Below are 26,887 nucleotides of genomic sequence, written 5' to 3'. Positions count from 1 at the left end.
CCCAAACCCATTTCACTCTAATGCATCTAGCACTGTGGGCAATTTAGCATGGCCAATTCACTTAACCTGCACATCTTTGGACTGCGGGAGGAAACTGGAGCCCCCAGAGGAAACCCACGCAGACACTGGGGCGAATGTGCAAACTCCACACAGTCACCCATTCGTGGTGCTGTGAGGCAGCAGTGCTAACCACTGAGCCACCGTGATTACTATACTCTCTCCGCCACTCCGGTGTCTCCTGATGGTTTGCCGCTGAGTTCTAGATTTTTTTTCTCGAATTCCCTGTCTTTTCCCTTTAATAGCCCAGCTCACTAGGTCTCCACACTTGCTGTGAAGCGAGACTCCTTCACACAGTGAATTTCTACCGGGCCATTTCAGGGATTTTATTGAATTGGGCGTCGCCTCTCTTAGGTTTAAAGGTAAGCAGCGATTGGAGTAAAGCCGAGCTTTCGGGTTGGAGGCTTGAGCTGTCAGTGATGTTGATAGCCTGGAGCTTGGTGAGTCACCGTGTGAGTCATGTTCTTGCAGAAATTAACCACACGCTCTCTGACTCGCCTTCCAAGAGTTATTTTTATATTTTAAAAAAGTCAGTTAATTTTGGCGGAAGTTATTGTGCTGTTTGATTCTCCTTTGTTTTCTTTCTTGTAAAATGTTGCTTGTGAAAAATTTCCTCTTTGGCTGCCTGACATTTGCTTTGGTCAGAACGTACGGTAAGAGCTTTTTAATCCTTCCCTCGGACATGCATTGTTGGTGGGTTTTTTTAAAGTCACTTGCAAGTATTTTCCAACTGACTCGGTGCCGGAGCAAAAGTTTGGTTTTTATTTTTTTTTAAAATAACTTGCCCGGAACTCTTTAAAGTGTGAGATTAAGGGAAGCTGTCATAGGGCCGGATCTCAGCAAGAAGTGGAGGATTCCTGTCAGAATTGGACTGTATTTCATAGGAGTGCCTTTAAAAGACATGTCTGGAGCATTGCTCAGGACATCTCTTGGTTGATTGGGTCCTCGGTAAAAACAGGGTAAAAACAATGACTGCAGATGCTGGAAACCAGCTTCTGGATTAGTGGTACTGGAAGAGCGCTACCAGAACAGTCGCGACGGCCCGATCGGCCTCTTTTCTCTCTTGTTAGCCTGTGAGGTGCTCATTATCGATACTTCTTTTTGCTTGGGAGAATAATAGTTGTTATCAGTAGAAAAGGCACATAGAAAAGTACAGTGCTTAGTGGTTTAGCAAGTGACCACCCTGGAGAAAGTGAGGACTGGCAGATGCTGGAGATCAGAGCTGAAAATGTGTTGCTGGAAAAGCGCAGCAGGTTGGGCAGCATCCAAGGAGCAGGAGAATCGACGTTTCGGGCATGAGTCCTCCTTCCTGAAGAAGGGCTCATGCCCGAAACGTCGATTCTCCTGCTCCTCGGATGCTGCCCGACCTGTTGCGCTTTTCCAGCAACACATTTGCAGCAAGTGACTATCCACACAGAGATGTCTGGAAATGCTCAGCAGGTTTCAGATTAATGTGTCAGATTGAAACATGCAAAACTTGTGAGAAACGAAGCTCACTGCCAAATAATTTTAGTCCGAGTCAAATTCCGTAGCAGTTCTTGCAAGGCCGGGTGACCACATAGGCACACTTTTGAATAATATCATTTCACATTTATACAGTTTTCTATGAGCCTCCCTGTACCTCCCCTTTTACCTCATATGTGACAGTTGTATTGCTCTGTGCAGCTGCTAATCTAATCGTCTTACCACATCTGTCTGTGGCCTGTTGTTAGCGTGCAACCCCCCCGCCCCCATTGATAGCTGAGTCTTATTACTTTTGCTCATGCAACACTGGGTCTTATCACTTCTGCACACTGAGTCTTTATGACTTCTGAGTACCTGACTTCTGCAGAAGCAACACTTCAGACACATTTTCCACAAGCTCAAGGAGGTAACTGATTTTAAGCAGCCCCCTCCCAGCAGAAGGGACAGTGGGAGTAAGGAATACGAAGGCCACTCAGCTAGAAGGAAGTTAAATGACAAAAAGAAGATGAAAGAAGACTGTGATACATCCAGAAGCAAAAGATGGATGGCAAAAAAGGATATGGATGGGCATAGCAGAATCACGCACACTCTGGAAATGAGAAGGTAGGCAGCGTTAATGTGTTGCAATCTTTTGAACTTAATGTTCCCTTTGGGAGATAGTCACTGGTAGAAAAGGGTGGAAGCAGTCCAGCATTTCAGGAAGCACACTGGGTTTGTGGGGTTGAAGGTGACCTCTTAATGTTGGGTGTAGCAAGGTGACAGATGAATTTGCTAGCCAGGATGAGAAGCTTAGGTGGGAACTTGCAGAATCAGAAGGAATCAGTGGAATGCAAGAGAATGGGTTTGGGGGTGAGAACACTGAGATAACTCCAAAAAGGCCGGTATCCTGTCACCAAGTGACCCTTCATTTACACTTGCACAGTACATGGCATTGACCCAGCTAGCTCAGAGTGAGCAGAACCCCTGACACTCCTGTTTATATATTTTTTTAAATTTTCCCCCATACTACTGCCTAACTGACACTTGTCTGCACAACATACTGATCAAACCGTCCTTGGCTAGCCTTCCTAGAGGGCAGTCATCAGCCTTCTGTTCTCCGCCCCCCCCGCGTACAAACCGACCTTCCCCAGGCCTACTTTCCTCCAGGCTAGTCATTGACCACTCAGCTCCCAGACACACTCCTGCTTATTTTTTTTTAGAATCCCTGACCCTCCTGTTTATTTTATGTTTTTTCTAGAGTGAGCAAAACCTCTGACACTTTTTTTTATATTAAACCCACCACACTACCGCCTAACTGCGGTAGTGCTTTTTTTTTCCCCAGCACCCATGTTGTTGCTGTGGTTCTGTTCACCGAGCTGGAAGTTTTTGTTGCAAACGTTTTGTCCCCTGTCTAGGTGACATCCTCAGTGCTTGGGAGCCTCCTGTGAAGCGCTTCTGTGGTGTTTCCTCCGGCATTTATAGTGGCCTGTCCCTGCCGCTTCCAGTTGTCAGTGTCAGCTGTCCGCTGTAGTGGCCGGTATATTGGGTCCAGGTCGATGTGTTTGTTGATGGAGTTTGTGGATGAGTGCCATGCTTCTAGGAATTCCCTGGCTGTTCTTTGTTTGGCTTGCCCTATAATGGTAGTGTTGTCCCAGTCAAATTCATGTTGCTTGTCGTCTGCGAAACTGACAACCGGAAGCGGCAGGGACAGGCCACTATAAATGCCGGAGGAAACACCACAGAAGCGCTTCACAGGAGGCTCCCAAGCCCTGAGGATGTCACCTAGACAGGGCATGAAACGTTTGCAACAAAACTTCCAGCTCGGCGAAGAGAACCACAGCAACGAGCACCCGAGCTACAAATCTTCTCACAAACTTTGAACCCATGTTGTGTGTGCAGGTGTGAGACAAAGTGAAGCACTCCTGGTTATTTTTTTTTGTCCCAGAGACCAGCAGTGGGAGTGCTGGTCTCTTCTTCTTCTCCTTCTCCTTCTTCTTCTTCTTTCTTCCTTCCTCTCTCTGTAGGGCAGCTGGTCCAGGGATAGTCCCCTTCAAGGAGAGTCCTTGCACATACACTCACAATAGGCAAACACCCGGGTGGCCAGTGACAAACACTGCCCTTCACATCAAAGGGCAGTGCTGTGTGATCAAAACAGTGAAGGGGGGGGGGGGTAGGGACATTCCTCTTTTTTTTTTCTTTTTTTTTTAACCCCCACACTACCACCTAAGTGCGGTAGTGCTTATTTTTTTCCCAGCACCCATGGTGTGTGTGTGCAGGTGTGAGACACAGTGAAAGACACAAAGTGCACGAATCTTTATTCAAATTCCACCACCAGGAAGATAGGAAAACACCCGGGTGGCCAGTGACAAACACTGCCCTTCACATCAAAGGGCAGTGCTGTGTGATCAAAACAGTGAAGGGGAGGGGAGGGACTAAATCAAAATAGAGTTGGAGCACTCCTGGTTATTTTTTTTTTTTTTTTTCTAGTAACAGCAGCAGTGGTGGTGGAGGTCCTGGGAGGGTCCCAAGGCAAGTCCCAGGCAGCAGTGAGGTAGGCCCCAAGCAGCAACAGCTGAGGCAAGTCTGGGCGGGGTCCCAGAGACCAGCAGTGGGAGTGCTGGTCTCTCCTTCTCCCTTTCTGTAGGGCAGCTGGTCTAGGGATAGTCACCTTCAAGGAGAGTCCTTGTACAAACACCCAAGTGGCCTGTGACCAGCAGTGCCTTTCCCATCAAAGGGCAGTGCTGTGTGAATCCCTATTTATTTTCTTTTTTTTTGACACAAAGTGCACCAATCTTTATTCAATTCTGAACTGTGTTTATTTTTTTTTTTTACTGTGTTTATTTTTTTTTTTTTTTTTTTTTCTTTCTTTCTTTTAACCCCCACACTACCACCTAAGTGCGGTAGTGCTTATTTTTTTCCCAGCACCCATGGTGTGTGTGTGCAGGTGTGAGACACAGTGAAAGACACAAAGTGCACGAATCTTTATTCAAATTCCACCACCAGGAAGATAGGAAAACACCCGGGTGGCCAGTGACAAACACTGCCCTTCACATCAAAGGGCAGTGCTGTGTGATCAAAACAGTGAAGGGGAGGGGAGGGACTAAATCAAAATAGAGTTGGAGCACTCCTGGTTATATCTGTCAGCCAGGGCTCCCTGATTGGACCAGATTAACAGCCCCAGTCAGGGAATGCACCTTCTATTCGGTCCACCTTGTTCCAATCACTACAGATGCACGCAGCACTGTTTACGATAAGTTGATGTGAGTCAGCAGGGAGACGGTTTTTTTGTTAAATCATGGGATGTGCGTTACTCTGTCAAATCCAGTATTAGTTGCTCATCCTAGTGGGCGGCATGGTGGCTCAGTGGTTTGCTCTGCTGCCTCACAGCACCAGGGTCTCAGGTTTGATTCCAGCCTTGGGCGATTGTCTGTGTGGAGTTTGCACATTCTCCCTGTGTCTGCATGGGTTTCCTCCGGGTGCTCCGGTTTCCTCCCACAGTCCAAAGATGTGCAGGTCAGGTGAATTGGCCATGCTAAATTGCCCGTAGTGTTAGGTGCATTAGTCAGAGGGAAATGGGTCTGGGTGGGTTACTCTTCGGAGGGTCGGTGTGGACTGGTTGGGCTGAAGGACCTGTTTCCACACTGTAGTAATCTAATCAATTGGCCTTGATCTGTGTAGCTTGCTAGGCCATATTTGGGGGGGCCTAGTCAAGAGATAACCACAAAGGCCTCTGGAATCACACACAGGCTAGACCAGATCAAGATGGATGATTTCCTTACCAAGAGGTCATTAGTGAACAAGGTGGGGTTTTCAACAACCATCATGTGAGTCATGGCCCAGGCACACAAGGCTATGGGCCAAATGCTGGAATATAGGGTTAGAATAGTTTAAGCGGTTTAGTTTTCACTGTCGTAGTCTCGATGGCCATTTTCCACATACTAAACCTCTATGACTTACAATGGCTGAGATTAACTTTCAATTCTTTATTAATCAATTGAATTTGCTAACGAATGGGATTCAGTGTTTTAGTTGCCCTTTGGATTGGGGCCTGCATCCTCAGACTATTTACCCATGCTTCTGGATGACAAATCCAATGACACAACCACAATATTAAAAGCATAGATTACGGAATAGAAGGGGTGAAGAACAAAGCTGGAAAAGTGAGGTGAAAAACGGACTTCCAATTCTAATGTGCCATTTATCACCTCGGAAGACTGTAAAGGATAATAGTCAATAAAATTCTTTTGAAATATTGGAATATAGGCAAGTTACAGCCTATCACACAGTAGGCTCCCACCCGATCACAAATTCAATGATAGCCTCTGTAGGAGTGTTTGCTGAGATAACGTTGTCTACGGTCCTGTGACAGTATCCTGTTGTTCTTCCAAGAGTGTCAAAGGATGTTTTACATCCATCTGAAAAGTACTGACAGCCCTCAAGTTCAGGTCTTATTTAAATGACAGCACCTTTTAACAATGCAGCACTTACTCAGCGCTGCAGTCAACCATTCATTCCAGAATGGGGTTTGAATCCAAAACCATTTCACTCAGGAAGCAGAGTGTTCCGGCTAAATCAAGCTGATCTCAGTCTCTCACACAGTTTCAACAAGTGCCAATGTTTCAATAGTGAAGAAGGGGGACTCGTGGGCAACACCTGGGCTATATTGGATGTAACTATAAGCAGATCAAACCATAGGTGGTCAGAGCAGAAAGAGGCTATTTGGGCCACTGAGTTTGCAAAGAATCCTTATGTCCATTTTGCTGCATTCTCCACAAAACCTTTGACTTGCTTATTGACTACATTTCTTTATTCTGCCCTTGAACATACTTAGCGGCCCAATCTCAATAGCCCTCTGTGGTGAGAAATTCCACAGGTTGACTATGCTCTGACAGAAGAAGTTCCCCCTCATCTTCATATGTAACCCCTAATTCTGAGATTATGACCCCTGGTCCGAGACAGTCATCAGGGAGAAAGCCCTTTCCACATCCCACTGTCAAGCCCCATGATCATCTTTTATTTCAATAAAGTCGCCTTTAATGGCGACCGAAGCTGAGAAGCAGCTTTGTGACTGAGTGAGAAAGAGATGAACTGCAGAGAAGCCTATACCTTTTGTGTTAACCTATTTCTTCGGTCTAGTGTTAGACTGAATCTCTAAAGTGACCTGACTGTGCTGCAGATGCTGATGTATGTGGGGCAGCACCATGGCCCAGTGATTAGCACTGCTGCCTCACACCAGGGAACCGGGTTCGATTCCTGCCTCACGCGACTGTCTGTGTGAAGTTTGCACATTCTCCCCGTGTCTGCGTGGGTTTCCTCTGGATACATCAGTTTCCTCCCGCAATCCAAAGATGTGCAAGTCAGGTGAATTGGCCATGATAAATTGCCCATTCAAAGTTTGTGAGAAGATTTGTAGCTCGGGTGCTCGTTGTTGTGGTTCTGTTCGCCGAGCTGGGAATTTGTGTTGCAGACATTTCGTCCCCTGTCTAGGTGACATCCTCTGTGCTTGGGAACGTCCTGTGAAGCCCATAGCGTTAGGTGCATTAGTCAGGGGTAGATATGGGGAATGAGTCTGGGTGGGTTACTTTTCAGAGGGGCAGTGTGGACTTATTGGGCCGAAAGGCCTGTTTCCATACTGTAGGGAATCGAATCTAATCTTCTACGTGTTTTCAATGGGTTTCCATATTTCCAGCACTGTGATATTGTACTTGTTAATCTCATTTTGTTTCTCTTGGTGATGCTAGAAGCCCTGCTCTCTATGGAGATTATTCTCTGTTATTAGTACCTTTCCTCTGCTCTTTTTGTGAAATGTACAAATTTCCATTTCAATGCGAATTGTACTTGACCCAATGGTGATTTGATGCACTGATGTGGCATAGATTGTAAGAGCAGAGAGGTCATGTTGGAGCTGTACAGAACTTCAAATAGGCCACAGCTGAAGTACTGTGTGCAGTTCTGGTCAGCACACTATAGGAAGAATGTGATTACACTGGAGGGAGTGCGAAGGAGAAACATCAGAATGTTGCCTGGGGTGGAACATTTCAGCGATTGAAGAGAAGCTGGATAGGCTTGAGTTGTGTCCTTTGAAGCAGAGAAGGTTGAGGAGCACCATCAGAACAGATGTGATAGAGATGGAGGACCTAAGATAATAGAATAGGGATTTTTTCAGGAAGTAGTGTGGGAGGATGGTAATTGTGAAAGCTAGTGGATTTGTAGTGGATTTTGATGGCCAACCTGTCCCCAGAAATGGATGCAGAGATGTCGAGGAAAGAAGGATTAAAAAAAACCCAAAAGAACTTTGGATGCTAGAAACTACAAAACAGAAATTGCTGCCACACATGCTAAATCTCTCCACAGACGCTGGAGAAAAACTAGAGTTAACAATAAGGGCTGACAAAGATGATGCTGATGTTGTCTGGTGGACTGACCTCGACAAGCGATGGACCAGATGATGGTGAGAACAGGGTAGAAATTGGAAGTGAAATAGAGAAACCTTTCCAATGCTGGACAAGAGAGGGAAGCAGCACTGGTGATATCATTGATTATCTTGGAGAAAGAGTTTTGGGTGGGGGCTGAAATAGGACTGAAACAAGGAATGTTTCCCGTAACCACAAAGAGACAGGCATAACAGGGGCTCATGTGGGTACCCATGGCCACACCTTTGACTTGAAGAAAGCGAAAGGAATTAAGAGAAGTTGTTTAGGGTTAGGACGAGCTAGGCCAGGCAAAATGGTGGGGATGATTCAGGCCTTTTTCCAGGAAGAAATGTAGAGCCCTGAGACCATCTTGGTGGGGGATGGGTGTGTAAAGGGACTGCATGTCCAGGATAAAGAGGAGGCGGCTGCAGCCTGCAAACTGATAGAAAGTGTCAGAGGAATTGTGGATGTAGGTAGAAAGGGAAGTTGTGATAGGAAGAGAAGAGCTTTGTTGGGCAGAAGCAGGCAGACACAAATGGTTGGCCTGGACAGACCTGTTTTTGGATTTTGGAAAGGCGGAGGTAGAAGTGAGCTGTGCGGAGTTGGGTAAGACTGAGCTTTGGAGGCTGTGAGGAGCGGGGGGGAGATCACCAGATGAAATGAGGCTGTTGTGGACAGTAACCTGGTGTTCCATGGTGGGGTCAAGCTCCGGGAGAGATTGGTGGACGTATTGAGAGCTGGCACTCAGCCTCTGCAATGTAAAGGTAAAAACAATGACTGCAGATGCTGGAAACCAAGGCCAGTACGCCAAACACCCTTGTCTGCCCCTCATGTTAACTCTGCTTTCTCACCACAGGTTCTGGAAAAACCCAGCAGATGCAGCAGCAATTTCTGTTTTCTTCGTCATTTCCAGAATCTGCAATTCTTTTGTTTGTCTAGATTAATAGTCTTTTTTCCAGCTGGGATGCTGTTTCCCTAGTTTACCCTATATTGCTCATTATGATAAATGTTAGTTTGCTTTATTCATTCAGGGGATGTGGGAGTTGCCGGCAAGGCCATTACATATTGCCCAGAGGGCAGTTAAGAGTCAACCATATTGCTGTAGGCCAGACCAGATAAAGGTGGCAGTTTCCTTCCCTAAAGGACATTACTGAACAAGATGGGCTTTTCCCAACAATGGATTCTTGGTCACCATTAGACTCTTAACTCCAGATTTTTTTTTAATATTGAATTTATATTCCACTATCTGCCATGGTGGGATTTGAATCTGGGCCCCTAGAACATTACCTGACTCTCTGGATTAGTAGTTCACTGATAATAGCATGAGGCTGTCATCTCCCCTGTTATGTCAGCTGATTGTTGGTGACACAGTGCAAGTTTGGGGCTTGGAATCTGATCCCAGTGCCAAAGTCCTGGCCAAAGCCTTGCCTTGGTTACAGCTAATAATTTCCATGATGCTGTGAGCAATAGGAAGGCACCAAGTCCATTATTATATCACACTGCAGATAGAGGCTATTCAGCTGCCTCTTTTGGTGCTGGCTCTCTGATTGAGCATCTTAAATTGTGCCATTTCTCATGCCTTTTCCACATAACCTTCCACATTATTTCTATTAAAATAACAATCCAGTGCCGTCTTGTTTGCCTATGACAGTCTCTACCACACTTTCAGGCAGTGTATTCCAGATAAGAGCTGCTCACTGTGCAAGAAGGTTTCTTCTTCCATCTCATTTGCTACTTCTGCAAATCATTTTAAATCTTGGGTCCCCTCATTCTTGATCAATTGAAGGTGATGACTTTTCATTTAAACCTCTATTCAAATACTTTTCATATATCTGTGTAGCAGAAATTATTTTGTTTTTATGTTGGTCATCCTTTTTCAGTTAAATTGTTGCTGAATTTAAGCACTGTTGGTTTTGCTGCCCCTGTTGGAAATGGCAGAAATGTTCAGCCGAAACCTGAAACCGCAGAGGAAATGCATGCAGACGTTGAGTTGGAGTCAGATTTCTTTTCCATTCTACTTTCTGCCTATGACTCATCTTTACTGTTCCCCACCCATCATGCTTTCAATTTTTCACCTCTTTTTGTGCGGCTGCAGGCACTCCATGCAATTCGGTCGCATTGCTGTAATACTGTATTCCACTGTTCCATTATGTGTACCCTGTGCACTTTACTTGATTAATAAATGTGGACTTGCAAGTGTCCATAAGATGCCTGACTCCTGACAAAAGAATCATGGTCAGTGGCCTTTATATTTTTTAGTCAACCTTATACAAATTGACACTAACAGTTAACAGTTTAAAAAAAACCCAAAACTATAAAGAAACAGGGTCTCAAAAACAACGCCTCCAGTCTCCCTATGGCCAACAGGAAAAGCAGTACATAGAACCAACAGAACAAACCGCGTGACAGTGGCTTTTTATAATGGAGGAAAGATTGGTGAAGCAGCTGAAGATGGTTGGCCCCAGGACACTACCTCGAGGAACTGGAGACGTGGGTTCAAGTCCCACCTTCTCTAGATGTGTATAATAATATTTCTGAACAGGTTGATTGGAAAAATAGGTAAGTTTTAAAAAACCCTGAGGAATAGGGCACTTGTGGTGTGCTGGTAATGTCTCTACCTCTGGGCAAGAAAAGGCCTGATTTCAAATTCTACCTGCTCCAGAGGTGTGTCATAGCATTGCTGAACAGGTTCATCGAGAAAATATCTACCCTGAGGGGCTCCAGCTGAGATATGCTGGATGAGTGCCCAACAACCACCACCATCTTTCTTTGTGCTCTACAAGGCCCTGCGTTCAAGCTCACCCTTCCTTGGTCAACGCAGGAGCATTCCCTCCCGAACAGCGTTGTGACTGTACCTACACCAAACGGCCTGCACTGGACACAAGTGAGGTTTAAAAAAAACGGCACATGTCTGTTTTTTACAGTCTGCAAAATTCTTCGAACAGGCCATTCTCCAAGGAAACAAACATGTGATGATAGGGCAAACAGAGAAAGCAGAATACTTTGGGTAATGACAATGTGAATCATTTCATCATTGTTGGATATGTAAATCTGTGGCTAGTGTTCCAAGCTCCTTTGTTTATTCACTCCTTTGTCTGTCCAACTGTTCTTCTCTCCCATTGGGTTTATTCTCCACCTGTCATTTACTACTTTCGGGCCAAAACGTTGACTTTCCTGCTGCTCAGATGCTGTCTGAACTGCTGTGCGTTTCCAGCGTCACATCTATTGACTCAGACTTCTAGCATCTGCAGTTCTTACGGTCTCCAACTCCAGAGTTGATTAAATTCAGGTACTTGTTGGACATTCGGTTTAAGAACTGGGGTAATTTTGCCTCTGCAAAGAAGAAGGGCTTATGCCCGAAACGTCAATTCTCCTGTTCCTTGGATGCTGCCTGACCTGCTGCGCTTTTCCAGCAACACATTTTCAGCTCTGCAAGAACTCACAACTCTGTAATCACTGGCACCAGTGTGGGGGATGGGGGAGGGTCACAGCAGCGTCCTCAGTCCCTTAGGGTCCAGCAAGTCCATTCCCTTTCCACATGATGACCAAAAACCATGGGTTGAGAAGGTATGCTCACTCTGACATGACCATGGAGGTGTGCATGAAAGCAATGGTGGCCTTTGTTGGGCTAGCAGCTATTGTTCCCACATCTAAAATGTTTGGGAAGGTGGACTACGTCCTTAGAACCGAACAGGCAGTGCACCTGGCACTCGAGAAGGAGCTCCTCATGGACAGGACATACCTACTGGTTGATCATTTGGAGGATTGAAATATTGAATGTCCTATCCTATAGGCCAGTGAGGGCCTCCTCCCCTATCTGCTCCAGCTGGGGGAGGTGAGGTCGAGAATTGCACTTATTTTACTCCACCTTAGGGAGAATGGCTCATCTGGTGCCAGGTTTTCATTAGCCTGGCTCAGGAGAGGGAGCATGCGGGGGCCCCCAGTCCTGTCGGAGAGGTTAATTGATTTATTGTTGTCGCATGTACAGGAATACAGTGAAAAGTGCTGTTTTGTGTGCTCGATAGGCAGATTATACCATACAAAGTGCATCCGTTTAGTGAAACAGAGTGCAGACTAAAGTGTTACAGCCGCAGAGAAGGTGCAGACAGAGAGATCAGCATTTAAATTTGAGAAGTCTGTTCAAAAGTCTGATTACAGCAGTGGAGGAAGCTGTTCTTGAATCTATTTAGATGTGTTTTCAAATTTTTATATCTCTGCCTGATGCAAGAGAGTGGAAGAGTGTATAACTGGGCTGGGAGGGGTCTTTGATTGAGTTGGCTGCTTTTCCAAGGCAGCAGGAGCTACACATGAAGTCATTGCATGGATGGCTGGCTTGTGTGATGGACTGGTCTGTGTTCATGGGTGAGCACCATGGTGGGGTAGAGTGGTTTATTTCCCCCTGAAACTTCACCTAATTTAGTCCCCTCTCTCTCCTTTTACTCTCCCTATCTTTGGTAGCTGTTACACCGTCGAAGAGTGTGGTGCTGGAAAAGCACAGCTGGTCAGGCAGCATCCGAGGAACAGGAGAGTCGACATTTCGAGCATAAGCCCTTCATCAGGAATGAGGGGGGTGGCCCAAGGGGGCAGAGAGATAAATAGGAGAGGGTGGATGGACTGGGGAAGGGTAGCTGGGAATATGATAAGTAGATGAAGGTGGGGGTCTCATTTCCAGCATCTGCAGTCCTCACTTTCTCCTTGTTGTTACACTATCCCTATTGAGCAATGCTTGTGAAGTATTCGTTTAATTTGTCAAGTGGGTGATTTGTTGCTGGTTTATTTTAAAGAATAAGGTTCCAACATTTCCAGGCAGTGGGCTGACGAGGAGACAGAGGCATAGTTCCTGACTCCTGCCTTAGTCCCACATTTATGCTTGGATGCCCTTCGAGAGGGCACATGCCAACACCCTCAAAATTTTGAGAGAGAAGTGGGCACCACGGGGACCTCCCACAATATTTTGGTTATCCCCTCCCTTGGTTTTCCCCACTGATGTTTGTTTTGTGTTGTTTCTGCGCTGCTTCTGGTGAGGTTAATCAATTGTTCTTTTGTTCAGTTGGTATAGAGTGAGTGATTTGGTGGTGGATTTTAAAATAAAAAGTTGGCTTCTTATTAGATAATTATTGCCCACAAACTCCCTTCCCTTAGACACAATAAGTTCTTGGATGTAGGTTTGCTCGCTACATGATGTTTCATCACCCTACTCGGTAACATCTTCAGTGGGCCTCCCGGTGAAGCACTACTGATGATTCCTGGTTACTATTTATATGTTTGGGTTTGTTTGGGTTGGTGATGTCATTTCCAGTGGTGATGCCGTTTCCTGTTTTTTTTCTCAGGGAGGTGGTCGATGTCTAACTTGATGTGCTTGTTGGTAAGAGTTCTGGTTGGAATGCCATGCTTTTAGGAATTCTCATGCGTGTCTCTCTCTGGCTTGTCCTAGGATCGATGTATTGTCCCAGTTGAAATGGTGTCCTTCCTCATCTGTATGTAAGGATACTAGCGATACTAGGGACAACACATCCATCCGAGGACAAGCCAAACAGAGACACGCACGAGAATTCCTAGAAGCATGACATTTCAACCGGAATTCTATCAACAAACAAATCAAGTTAGACCCCATCTACCACCCCCTGAGAAAAAGAACAGGAAATGACATAATCAACCCAAAGAAACCTAGACAATTAAATAGAAAGCAGGAATTATCAGCAGTGCTTCGCCCAGAGGCCCACCGAAAATGTTAGTAGGGTGACAAAACAGCTGAAAATGAACCTTCCAGCTCAGTGAGCAAATCTACATCCAGAAACTCGACCTGAGCTACAAATTTTCTCAAAACAATAAGTTGTAGGAGCAGAATGAGACTATTTAGCCCAAACCACGTGTCAACCTGAGTTGGATGTGTAATTGAGTTATTTAAAATAGGGAGTGAGTTAGGGGAAGAAGTGTCTCTGTTTTTAAAATCTTAAAATTCAATCATAGATGTTTAAAGGCAGAGTTTTGTCAGAATCCAGAAACCATGGTTCGATAAGCCTATAGGTGCATAACCAAACTGAAAAATTTCAAAAAGAAAGTGGAGAGTAAGGATACAAGGGGCTAGTGTGAGAGAGTGTAATAAATGTGATTTAACTTTCTCGACTTTTGATGCGTGTATAGAATGAGTGAATAGGAGGAAGTGGTGGAGGTTGGTATGATTACAACATTCAAAAGACATCTGGATGTGTCTATGAATAGGAAGGATTTGAAGGGATATGGGCCAAATGCTGGCTAATGGGGCTAGATAAATTTAGGATATCTGATTGGCGTGGACAAGTTGGACAAAAGGGTCTGTTTCCATGCTGTATGTCGCTTACTCTAACTAGATAGCAAATTCCACTCACCATAGAAGAAACTCAAAATTGCCTACTCCTGATCTAACATGATAGCTATGATCTGTGGTGGTGAACGTGACCAATGTGGGTTCTTTGCAGAGGAGAGTTGGTTTGTACAATAATGGCCTGCAGAAAAAGGAAGTCAGATCAGAAGTAATGACTGTTGCCTTCACTTTACCACAGTCACGCACACTGCTTACTATCACACATTGACACTTAACTGGCATTATTACAGGTAATACTAAGCATTGCATCCCCAGCCAATATAAAGAATGGGATACTAGGTTACATCTTGCAGTTGTTCATCAATCTTCCAACAAGTATCATGAAATGTTACCAAATCATGCCCAGATTGTTTGACTCAAGTTTATTGGCTTCCATGAACGGAGTTATAAAATTGCTTCATAGTTTTCTTTCTACCGCTCAGTATGGTGTATTCAGGTACATGCATGGCGCTTGATATTGTTGGCTCGATGAAGGAGTTTGGGGATGATCCAAATATGAGTCACATAGCTGATAGTCTGCAGCTGCATCCATCACTGTGCAAAGGTGTCCATAGGCTTAGATGGCTAAAAGAGTTACAAGTTGAACTCAGTCCAGAGGAGTATGTTATTGTGATTTGGGAAGAACAAACAAGGCAAGGGAATGTATAATAACTAGAGGGACCCTGAGCAGTGTTGAGGTACACAGAGAGTTTGGAGTGCATGCATCAGCTGAGGCAGGTGGAGTGAATCAAATTGGTTAATGATTGGCATTTGTGATGCTGGGAACCTCTGGAGGAAGCTGAGACAGATCATCTGGTTGGCACCTCTGGCTGAAATTTGTTCCAAATGCGTACCTTTGCCCTTACATTCTGGGTTTTCCCCATGGTTGAGGATGGGGACATGTGTGAAGCCCCCTCTGGCAGAACAAGACCCACTATCATGCTCTCTCAGGGCACCTAGGCGTGGGCACTAAATATTGGACTTGACGATGATGGTCACACACTGAGAATTGGTAGAAAACACACATGTGGTGGCTGCTTATAGTCAGTTGTTAAAAAACAAACTGTCACTGTCTCTGTGATTTGTCCTTCCAAAATATTTAAATTTTTAAAATTGTTCAATGCATGGGATGGGGAAAATGACATCACATTAAGATAATCGTGCTTTTCACTCTGATCTTGCGATATAAATAGCTAGGCATATGACAAGTCACGGAGCTTCCAGTATGACAAATGGAAAGCCTTCACAGCCTTCAGTATATTACCAGAATGTTGTAAAGGCCCTTAGCCTTTGCAATATCCAGTGCTTCCAACTGTTTCTTGAAGTTGGAGTGTTTCACGTGGAGTGAATCAAATTGGTTGAAGGCTGGAATCTGTGTTGCTGGGGACCATTAGCTTTTAATTTCCTTTTTATATTAGCTGCTGGTCCTTTTCCATTAATCCCTCAGTGTTACTTATATTTGCTTTTACATCTTCCGAATTTTCTGTATTTAGCCTTCCTCTCAACTTTACTATTTAAGAAGGAAATCAGGATGGCAAAAAGGGGATATGTGAGAGCTTTGGCAAATAGGGTTAAGGAGATTTTACAAATACATTAAGGATGAAGGGTAACTAGGCAGAGAATAAGGCCCCTCAAAGATCAGCAAGGTGGCCTTTGTGTGGAGCCGCAGGAGATGGGGGAGATACTAAATGAGTATTTGCATCAGTATTTACTGTGGAAAAGGACATGGAAGATATAGAGTGTAGGGACATAGATGGTGACATCTTGAAAAATGTCCATATTACAGAGGAAAAATTACTGGATGGCTTGAAACACATAAAGGTGGATAAATCCCCAGGACCTGATCAGATGAACCCCAGAACTCTATGGGAAGCTAGGGAAGTAATTGCTGGGCGTCTTACTGAGATATTTGTATCATCAATAGTCACAGGTGAGGTGCCGGAGACTGGAGGTTGGCTAACGTGGCACCACTATTTAAGAAAGGTGGTAAGGACAAGCCAGGGAACTGTAGACCAGTGAGCCTGACATTGGTGGTGGGCAAGTTGTTGGAAAGAATCCTGAGGGACAGGATTTAATGTATTTGGAAAGTCAAGGACTGATTCGGGATAGTCAACATGGCTTTGTGCATGGGAAATCATCTTTCATGAACTTGATTGAGTTTTTTGAAGAAGTAACAAAGAGGATTGATGAGGGCAGAGCAATAGACGTGATCTATATGGACTTCAGTAAGGCATTCGACAAGGTTCCCCATGGGAGACTGATTGGCAAGGTTGGATCTCATGGAATACAGAAGAACTAGCCATTTTGATACAGAACTGGCTCAAAGGTAGAAGACAGAAGATGGTGGTGGAGGGTTGTTTTTCAGACTGGAGTGCCACAAGGATTGGTGCTGGGTCCACTACTTTTCATCATTCATATAAATGATTTGGATGTGAGCAAAAGAGGTACAGTTAGTAAATGTGCAGATGACACCATTGGAGGTGTAGTGGACAGTAATGAAGGTTACCTCAGATTACAACAGGATATTGATCAGATGGGCGAATGGGCTAAGGAGTGGCAGATGGACCAAAGTTTAGATAAATGTGAGGTGTTGCATTGTGGCAAAGCAAATCACGGCAGGACATATACACTTAATGGTAAGGTCCTTGGGAGTGTTACTGAACAAAGAGATCTTGGAGGGCAGGTTCATAGCTCCTTGAAAGTGAAGTTGCAGGTAGATAGGATAGTGAAGAAGACGTTTGGTATGCTTTCCTTTATTAGTCAGAGTATTGAGTACAGGAGTTGAGAGGTCATGTTGCGGCTGTACAGGACATTGGTTAGGCCACTGTTGGAATGTTGTGTGCAATTCTGTTCTCCTTCCTACTGGAATGATGTTGTAAAACTTGAAAGAGTTCAGAAAAGCTTTACAAGGGTGTTGCCAGGGTTGGAGGATTTGAGCTATAGGGAGAGACTGAACAGGCTGGGACTGTTTTCCCTGGAGCGTCGGAGGCTGAAGGGTGACCGTATAGAGGTTTATAAAATCATGAGGGGCATGGATAGGGTAAATAGACCAGGTCTTTTCCCTTGGGTGGGGGGGATCCAGAATTACATGACATAGGTTTAAGGTGAGAGGGGAAAGATATAAAAGAGATCTAAAGGGCAACTTTTCCACGCAGACAGTGGTGCGCCTATGGAATGAGCTGCCAGAGGAAGTGGTGAAGGCTGGTACAATTGCAACATTTAAAAGGCATCTGGATGGGTATATGAATGGGAAGGGATTGGAGGGACATGGGCTGGGTGCTGGCAGGTGGGACCTGATTAGGTTGGGTTATCTGTTGGCATGGACAAGTTGGACCAAAGAGTCTGTTGTGTCATTGTACAATCTGATACCGGTTGCACACACTTTCAATTGTTCTTTAATGTGATTCCCATCGTCTTTATCATATGGGGAGCTCTGGATTTGTTGCCCTTTTGTGACAATATATCTTACTCTGCCCAACTATCTCTTCCTCAAAGGTACCCTATTGTTCAGCTCCTGTTTTTTTTCCCGACCAGCCTTTGACCCCAGTCTATCAGGATGAATCTATTTTGCTCTATTGACGTCAGCTCTCTGCCAATCAACTCTCCTTGGATTGACCAATGTCATTTTCTCCAATTATCCTCAACCTTACAATAAATGATCACTAACACCTAAATGTTCCACTATGCCACATGATCTACTTGGCCCACTCCATTCCTCGGAACCAGTTCTAGCAGTGCCACCTTTCTTGGACTGGAAGAACACATTCTAAAAACACTTGCCCCACACTGTTTCTTAAACATCCATCCAGTTGATATCCTGGTAATTAGAGCCCCTCATTCTATCCTCTGGGCATTCGGGGCCAACAACGGGCAAGAAAGCTCCTCCAGTGATATGAGTCAGCATCTGTGGTAGCAAGAACAGGGCTCTCCCCAGTGATCAATGTGAGATTCACAGGCCCAGACCTCACTCCAGGCCGTGGCTAGGCCTTGGGTGTCTGCATTTATGATCTCAAACACCTTTATGGAGATGAGACTTAGACTTTTAAGGTCTGGACATTTTTCTTTTATTTCTGCTGTTGTTTCTTTTTAAATTCTGGTTTAGTAACAAAGATGGCACTGGTGAATGGCATGTTTTTACATTTTACGTTGTACTTATCATAGAATCACTACAGTGTGGAAACAGGCCATTTGGCCCATCAATCCATGTCGACCCTCTGAAGAGTAACCCACCCAGTCCCATTCCCCTACCCTATTACCCAGCATTTACCCCCGACTAATGCACCTAACCTACACATCCCTTAACACTATGGGCAATTTAGCATGATTCTAGATTAGAGTGGTGCTGGAAAAACACAGCAGTTCAGGCAGCATCCGAGGAGCAGGAAAATCAACGTTTCAGGCAAAAGCCAATTCACCTAACCTGCACATAGTCATAGAGATGTACAGCATAGAAACAGACCCTTCGGTCAAACCTGTCGATGCCGACTAGATATCCCAACCCAATCTAGTCCCACCTGCCAGCACCTGGCTCATATCCCTCCAAACCCTTCCTATTCATATACCCATCCAAATGCCTTTTAAATGTTGCAATTGTATCAGCCTCCGCCACTTCCTCTGGCAGCTCATTCCATTCACGTACCACTCTCTGTGTGGAAAAAGTTGCCCCGTAGGTCTCTTTTATATCTTTCCCCTCTCATCCTAATCCTATGCCCCCTAGTTCTGGACTCCCTGACCACAGGGAAAAGACTTTGTCTATTTATCCTATCCATGCTCCTCATAATTTTGTAAACCTCTATAAGGTCACCCCTCTGGACTTGTGGGAGGAAACCAGGGTATCTGGAGGAAACCCGCGCAGACACGGGTAGAATGGACAAACTCCATGCAGACAGTCGCTCAAGGCTGGAATTAAACCAGGGTCCCTGGTGCTGTGAGGCAGCAGTGCTAACCACTGAGACACAGTGTCACCCCTGTACCAGTACTTCAGTGCACATGACAATAAAATCTAAATCTAATTCCAATTCCAATATTTATACTTGTCTGTAATTTCCTTGCCAATTATTTCCTCTACATTCTTCCCATTAGTTGGAATTCTACAGGTTACACTGACCAATGCACCCTCTTATTCCTCAGCTCTAGCCAAATTGATTCTGTCCTTGACCTTACACTTGTAATACAAATGAAAAACTGGACATTGGTAGGAAGTAGAAGTTCTTCACTCTCATTCACGAATCAGATCCTAGTCCAGTAACTACAATATTTTTCTTCCCCTGTGTTAGTTTAGGAATCAAAGAAAAACTACTGCAATTGAAACACAGTCCCTAACATCAGCCGCTCAATAACCAATCACCTCTCAATGTCTTTATGATTATCTTTCTTGGTATAAGGAGAAAGGGAAGCAATTTATTTTACCTTGTGTTTTCTTGCTCTCTCTCGCACTCGTTCTCCCCTTCCCTCCCTCACTCTGGTGACTGTCTCTGAGTTTTCATTTGTCCTGCTCCAAGATATTGTATGTAAAAAGTTGAAGTTAAATTTTTGTTTAAAATCAAGTGCTTGACTGAAATCCTGTGAATCCTTTGGGAATATTTTACTTCATTAACTTACTACAACTTGCGTTTCTATAGTGCCTCTAAAATGACGATACATTTTCTCTTTCAGAGGGAGATGGCGGGTTTGATCTGAGTGACGCTTTGAAAGATGATCCAGCTAAACCCTGGGGTAGGTAACGATGACTATGGTGATCGTTTTAGGGTTCAGCTTGAATTTGGTAGCTCCACCAATATTTGACCGGCAAGGAAGGCAAGATCCTGGGGTCAGGAGAAAGTGATGCTGGAGATCAGAGTCGAGAGTGTGATGCTGGAAAAGCTCAGCAGCTCAGGCAGCATCTAAGGAGCAGGAGAATTGACATTTCGGTTGAGGGCCCTTCATCAGGAATTTCTAGGATGTTTCTTGCCTGAAACGTCGATTCTCCTGCTCCTCGGATGCTGCCTGACCTGCGTGCTTTTCCAGCACCACACTTAAGGTCCTGAGGTCAATCAAGGAACAATGGCATATAATGTATCAACCAAACATTTGTATAATGCAGGCCTGGCCTAGGCAGCCACACTCAGGTCAGGCCAGCCGATGTTTGAGGAGGTCATTCAGCTCAATTTCCTGCCCCTCTTTTTGTGGTTATGTTTGTACCTATATCCTAGGGAGAGAGAGAGAGCAGGCAGTGTCTGTCTGTACTGTTGTGGTTCTGTTCGCCGAGCTGGAAGTTTTTGTTGCAAACGTTTCGTCCCCTGGCTAGGCGACATCATCAGTGCTTGGGAGCCTCCTGCGAAGCGCTTCTTTGATGTTTCCTCCGGTGTTTATAGTGGTCTGTCCCTGCCGCTTCCGGTTGTCAGTTTCAGCTGTCCGCTGTAGTGGTTGGTATATTGGGTCCAGGTCGATGTGTTTGTTGATGGAGTTTGTGGATGAATGCCATGCCTCTAGGAATTCCCTGGCTGTTCTCTGTCTGGCTTGTCCTATCATAGTAGTGTTGTCCCAGTCGAATTCATGTTGCTTGTTGTCTGCGTGTGTGGCTACTAAGGATAGCTGGTCATGTCGTTTCGTGGCTAGTTGATGTTCATGTATGCGGATTGTTAGCTGTCTTCCTGTTTGTCCTATATAGTGTTTTGTGCAGTCCTTGTATGGTATTTTGTACACTACGTTAGTTTTGCTCATGTTGGGTATCGGGTCCTTCGTTCTGGTGAGTTGTTGTCTGAGCGTGGCTGTTGGTTTGTGTGCCGTTATGAGTCCTAGGGGTCGCAGTAGTCTCGCTGTCAGTTCTGAGATGCTCCTGATGTATGGTAGTGTGGCTAGTCCTTTTGGTTGTGGTATGTCCTCGTTCCGTGGTCTTTCTCTTAGGCATCTGTTGATGAAGTTGCGCGGGTATCCGTTTTTGGCGATTACCTTGTATAGGTGTTCCTCTTCTTCTTTTTGCAGTTCTGGTGTACTGCAGTGTGTTGTGGCCCTTTTGAATAGTGTCCTGATGCAGCTTCGTTTGTGTGTGTTGGGGTGGTTACTTTCATACACACACAGACCAAGTCCTAAACTATGAAAGGCTTTCTGTGAGCTACAGACACTGCAAGAGTTGGAGTCCCCCTGTATCCCAAACTCTGAAAATGCAATTAATTTTAAATTTAAGTTTTCTTTCATTTGGCAGCCCTCTCAAATGGGACTATTTGACAATCAGTTATTTAGTTTAATAAAAACAAAATGCTGGGGAATCTCAGCAGATCTGACAGCATCTGTGGAGAGAGAAACAGGGTTGATGTTTTGAATCTGATAAGAATTTTCTTTGGTCAGTCAGTTTATTTGTTTAGTTAGGAGGGTAAATCAAGAGAGTAATGAGAATCCTGGAAACAAAATACTGCAGATGTTAGAAATCTGAAATAAAAACAAAGAATGCTGGAGAAACTCAGCAGGTCTGGCAACATCTGTGGAGAGAGAAAAACAGAGTTTTGAGTCCGGTATGATAGTTTTTTGGAGTTCTCAATGCTTCTAAGTGCCTGGAATTTTGCCTTTATTGGTTAAATATTCATCAAGCATCAATTTTCTATAAACTGAAAGCATTCTGACAGCTGGTTGGGAAGTTAATATTAGATTTGGATACTGGAGTAGTGGTGCTGGAAGAGCACAGCAGTTCAGGCAGCATCCGAGGAGCAGTAAAATCGACGTTTCGGGCAAAAGCCCTTATCAGGACTAAAGGCAGAGAGCCTGAAGCATGGAGAGATAAGCTAGAGGAGGGTGGGGGTGGGGAGAAAGTAGCATAGAGTACAATAGGTGAGTGGGGTAGGGGATGAAGGTGATGGGGTGGGGGGAGGGTGGAGTGGATAGGTGGAAAAGAAGATAGGCAGGTAGGACAAGTCATGGGGACAGTGCTGAGCTGGAAGTTTGGAACTGGGGTGAGGTGGGGGAAGGGGAAATGAGGAAACTGTTGAAGTCCACATTGATGCCCTGGGGTTGAAGTGTTCCGAGGCAGAAGATGAGGCATTCTTCCTCCAGGCGTCTGGTGGTGAGGGAGCGGCGGTGAAGGAGGCCCAGGACCGCCATGTCCTCGGCAGAGTGGGAGGGGGAGTTGAAATGTTGGGCCACAAGGCAGTGTGGTTGATTAGTGCAGGTGGCCCGGAGATGTTCCCTAAAATGCTCTGCTAGGAGGTGCCCAGTCTCCCCAATGTAGAGGAGACCGCATCGGGAGCAACGGATACAATAAATGATATTAGTGGATGTGCAAGTAAAACTTTGATGGATGTGGAAGGCTCCTTTAGGGCCTTGGATGGAGGTGAGGGAGGAGGTGTGGGCGCAGGTTTTTCAGTTCCTGCGGTGGCAGGGGAAAGTGCCAGGATAGGGGGGTGGGTTATAGGTGGGGCGCGGACCTGACCAGGTAGTCACAAAGGGAACGGTCTTTGCGGAAGGTGGAAAGGAGTGGGAGGGAAATATATCCCAGGGTGGTGGGGTCTTTTTGGAGGTGGCAGAAATCTCGGCGGATGATTTGGTTTATGCGAAGGTTGGTAGGGTGGAAGGTGAGCACCAGGGGCGTTCTGTCCTTGTTACGGTTGGAGGGGTGGGGTCTGAGGGCGGAGGTGCGGGATGTGGACAAGATGCGTTGGAGGGCATCTTTAACCACGTGGGAAGGGAAATTGCGGTCTCTAAAGAAGGAGGCCATCTGGTGTGTTCTGTGGTGGAACTGGTCCTCCTGGGAGCAGATCCGGCAGAGGCGGAGGAATTGGGAATACGGGATGGCATTTTTGCAAGAGGTAGGGTGGGAAGAGGTGTAATCCAGGTAGCTGTGGGAGTTGGTGGGTTTGTAAAATATGTCAGTGTCAAGTCGGTCGTCATTAATGGAGATGGAGAGGTCCAGGAAGGGGAGGGAGGTGTCAGAGATGGTCCAGGTAAATTTAAGGTCAGGGTGGAATGTGTTGGTGAAGTTGATGAATTGCTCAACCTCCTCGTGGGAGCACATGGTGGCGCCAATGTAGTCATCAATGTAGCGGAGGAAGAGGTGGGGAGTGGTGCCGGTGTAATTATGGAAGATTGACTTTTGAGGGGATCATCAAACCATAAACTGTAGGAGCAGAAGTCGGCCATTCAGCCCATCAAGTCTGCTCCTCCATTCAGTGAGTTCGTGGCCTGATCTGACCATCCTCAATCCCACTTTCCTGCCTTTTCCCCATAACCCTTGATTCTCTGAGTGATTAAAAATCTGCCTGGCTCAGCCTTGAGTAATGGTCCAGCCTCTGCAGTAAAGAACTCCACAAATTCACTATCCTCTGAGAGAAGAAATTCCTCCTCAACTCTTTCTTAAATGTGTGAAATATTATGCTGAGGGTAATGCCCTATGGTTCTGGATTCTCCCAGAAGGGGAAGCAATCTCCCAGCATCTACCCCATCAAGTGCCTTAAAAGTCTTGTCTGTTTTAATAAGGTCCCCTCTCAATGGTTAACTCAGATGGCTAATGTATAGCGCAGAGTAATGCCAGCTGCACAGTTTGATTCTGATTTTGGCTGTGCCAGAATTGGGATTGTCCTGCTCCTCAGAAGGAAAGGCAATGTCAAGCTACTCGAAATGGGGAAGAAAAAACAGGGAAGGATTCAGCTCTGGATGAAGCATCAGCGGCTAATGGACAAGGGACCTGACTTTGGATAGACTACACATGAATGACTGAAGCCAGTGCTGATGGCTGCAATTTTATTCAAAATTCAGAGACTGATAGTTCCTTTTTCTGAGGTCACTTCCTATGTGCTGTATCACATCAGTGCAACTTATGAATTCTAAGTTATAATCCCAGCTGATTTTAATACTGGACAAGGCAGATCCCAGCCTGAAATCTGACTCAACAGCTCATGTTTAAGATTAGATTCCCTAAAGTGTGGAAACGGGCCCTTCGGCCCAACAAGTCCACACAGACCCTCCGAAGAGTAACCCACCCAAACCTATTTCCCTCTGACTAATGCACCTAACACTATGGGCAATTTAGCATGATCAATCCATCCAACCTGCACATCTTTGGATTGTGGGAGGAAACCAGAGCTAACCCATGCAGATATGGGAAAAATGTGCAAACTCCACACAAAGACACCCAAAGCTGGAATCAAACCAGGGTTCCTGGCACTATGAGGCTGCAGTGCTAACCACTGAACCACCATGTTGCCCTGTTTAGTTGAGAACAAAGTGGTCTCTTGCTGAAAAATATGCACACAATGTTGCATGGTTTAACAATAAGCCAGAAATGAATTAATCAATGGAAATGAAGATAAAATGTAATAAAACAAGCTATTATTTATTACATAAATGCAAAGATTTTTCAACACCTAGTAAAATTTTAACCTCGCTAATCCCAAAGCACTCCTTTACAAGTTCCAAAAAGAATTCCTTTGTTCAGTACCCAAAAGTACTCCTTTTGAAGTACACCCACCAGAGATTTTCTTCTTCCTTAACAACTCGATAGGTTTGAGCTATTATTTTAACTGCTAGATTGTAAACACTTATTACTTCTTCCTGGAGCTAACATGCAGCTGAGTTTTCAGGGTATTAATCCAATACTTCCAGTTTGGGACTCTCGCTAACTCTTTATTTAAAGATAATCTAGTTTGATTACATTTTCCTGAGGAACACAGCTCTGTACAACCATCTCCAACCAAGAATTTCACAGAATTGCTCAACAAAGGAAAACCTAAAAAAACAGGTCTCTTCGTCTGAGCAATGCGTGTTTCCCCATGTCTAGGTATTTCTAACAGTCCTTACCTTGCTAAATTGTGAAGCATCCTAAGGTAAATAAAAACCAATTAGGCTACCAAAGTAATTCTCTTAAGCTCTTTCAGAGGAAATCACAATGGTTACAGAAAAGTTCACAAGATAATAATTAACTTCGGATGCACAAAAAGCCGTACCTAAATTGTATGAAAAACATGTAACATAGCACATTTTGAATCACAACAGGCCTTTTGAAAATCTGTTCAGTAAAGTCAGTGCTATTGTGTTACAGTTGGTCATCCAGCATGAAGCTAACGACAAACAAGAGAAAGTGTGGTGACTCACAGTACCAGGGACCTGGGTTCGATTCCACCCTCTGTGTTGATTTTTGCACGTTCTCCCCGTGTCTGTGTGGGTTTCCTCGTGGTGCTCCGGTTTCCTCCCCGTAGTCCAAAAATGTGCAGGTCAGGTGGATCAGCCATGGGAAATGCAGGGTTACAGGAATAGGGCAAGGGTGGGTGGGCTTCCCTATAGAGCATTGATGTGGAGTTGATGGGTTGAATGGCCTGGTTTCACACTGTAGGGATTCTGTTCTATGAAAGTCAACAGTAACTCCTTTCTCCACAAATGGCACCAGACCTGCTGAGTTTCACCAGCATTTTCCATCCTGATTTCAGGTATCCCAAGAAGTTGTTTTTACTTTATTGAAGCAAGAAAAGCATTGCTTTTTCTTTGCGCATGTACGCATTGCAAACTGTCTAAAATCACCAGTGGCATTTCAATATGATTTTGACTTGGTTGAGGCCTGTAGTATATAGCGTCTGGCAGTGCTGTATTTGAGGAAGATTGGCTATGGGCCATTTTATAAGTTGTGACACAGCCTCCTTGATGAAACAGGTGCTATGCGTGTCTCGTATTTCCGAGTGTACACGTTTGTATATCCATGTTCATAAATATGGTTGTCTGTGGGTGTCAAGTGTCTTTTCTGCTGCCTGACCTGTCCATTAATTTCCATCCTTCTAAAAAAATCTTTGTGATCAGATTTCCACTGGGAAATAAATTGTGCGTTATCATAACTAATGGGTGCATGAGGAGTTAAGGTGAAAATAATCATATGGCAATTGTCATAAAAATTTACAATGCCAACAGTAAAGTACTAATCAAGAAAGTGTTGAAAATTTTACAAAGAAGCATGTTACAGGACTCTTGATGAACTTCCTGTAATCCCAACATATTTGGAAAATGATTTTATCTGGTTTGGTAGGTGAATCAATTTTTAAAAAATAACCCCCCCCCCCCTCAACTCGTAAAGTTTTTATTAAATTGATATCTTGCAGCCAAGGACTTTATAAATGCCTGTTTCAAATGTGGATTTGTAGAGTAATATGGAAAAGTTGGCACAAATTCAATGGGTCGAAGGGCCTTTTCTGTGCTCTATGATCCTATGACTTAAGGTGGCAATTTGCTGACTGGCTTATTGTTTGACCAGCAGCTAATATATGACATTGAACGAGAGAGAGCCTGTCTCACACATTAGGAAACATCTTAAACTACCACTGAACAGCTGTTTCTAACTGAGGGTTGAAGTCAGTAAGGTTGAAATAACTATCTGTTTATTTTCCAGATGACAATGATGGTTTTGATCTTAATGATGCTCTGAAAGAGGATTTCACTAAACCCAAAAGTATGTATTGATGAGGGATGTGTTTATACAAAAATTCAGTTGTAATTGAATCATTACTGAAACTCAGATGTCTTTAATTTGTATGATAGTTTGGTTAATAGTTTAAAAACAATTCATTCATGGGATACTGGGCCAGTATTTATTGGGCTATCTGGCCCATCTAAAAGTCAACTACATAGCTGTGGGTCTAGAGTCAAATGTGGGCCAGACCAGGTAAGGATGGCGGATTTCCTT

The 26,887-nt window shown here is 44.7% G+C and overlaps 1 protein-coding gene across 2 annotated transcripts in view; it reads left to right on the top strand.

The window, feature by feature from the left end:
- The first annotated feature begins 511 nt into the window (after positions 1-511).
- Positions 512-26,887, top strand: part of LOC122550922 (uncharacterized) — a 53,376-nt gene continuing 27,000 nt past the window's right edge. Inside the window, exons 1-3 of one of the 2 annotated variants that reach the window (XM_043692387.2) lie at positions 512-710; positions 19,912-19,971; positions 26,594-26,653. In XM_043692387.2, coding sequence (XP_043548322.2) covers positions 650-710; positions 19,912-19,971; positions 26,594-26,653 — 181 coding nt within the window. In that variant the 5' untranslated portion in view covers positions 512-649. The remainder of the gene's footprint in view (positions 711-19,911; positions 19,972-26,593; positions 26,654-26,887) is intronic. The other variant, XM_043692386.2, reaches the window with a different exon arrangement.

This window comes from Chiloscyllium plagiosum, unplaced genomic scaffold, assembly GCF_037043375.1.
Source record: "Chiloscyllium plagiosum isolate Xiang-an unplaced genomic scaffold, Cpla_swu_hap1 HiC_scaffold_6, whole genome shotgun sequence".
Lineage (NCBI taxonomy): Eukaryota > Metazoa > Chordata > Chondrichthyes > Orectolobiformes > Hemiscylliidae > Chiloscyllium > Chiloscyllium plagiosum.
This window is presented reverse-complemented; position numbering and strand designations above follow the sequence as displayed.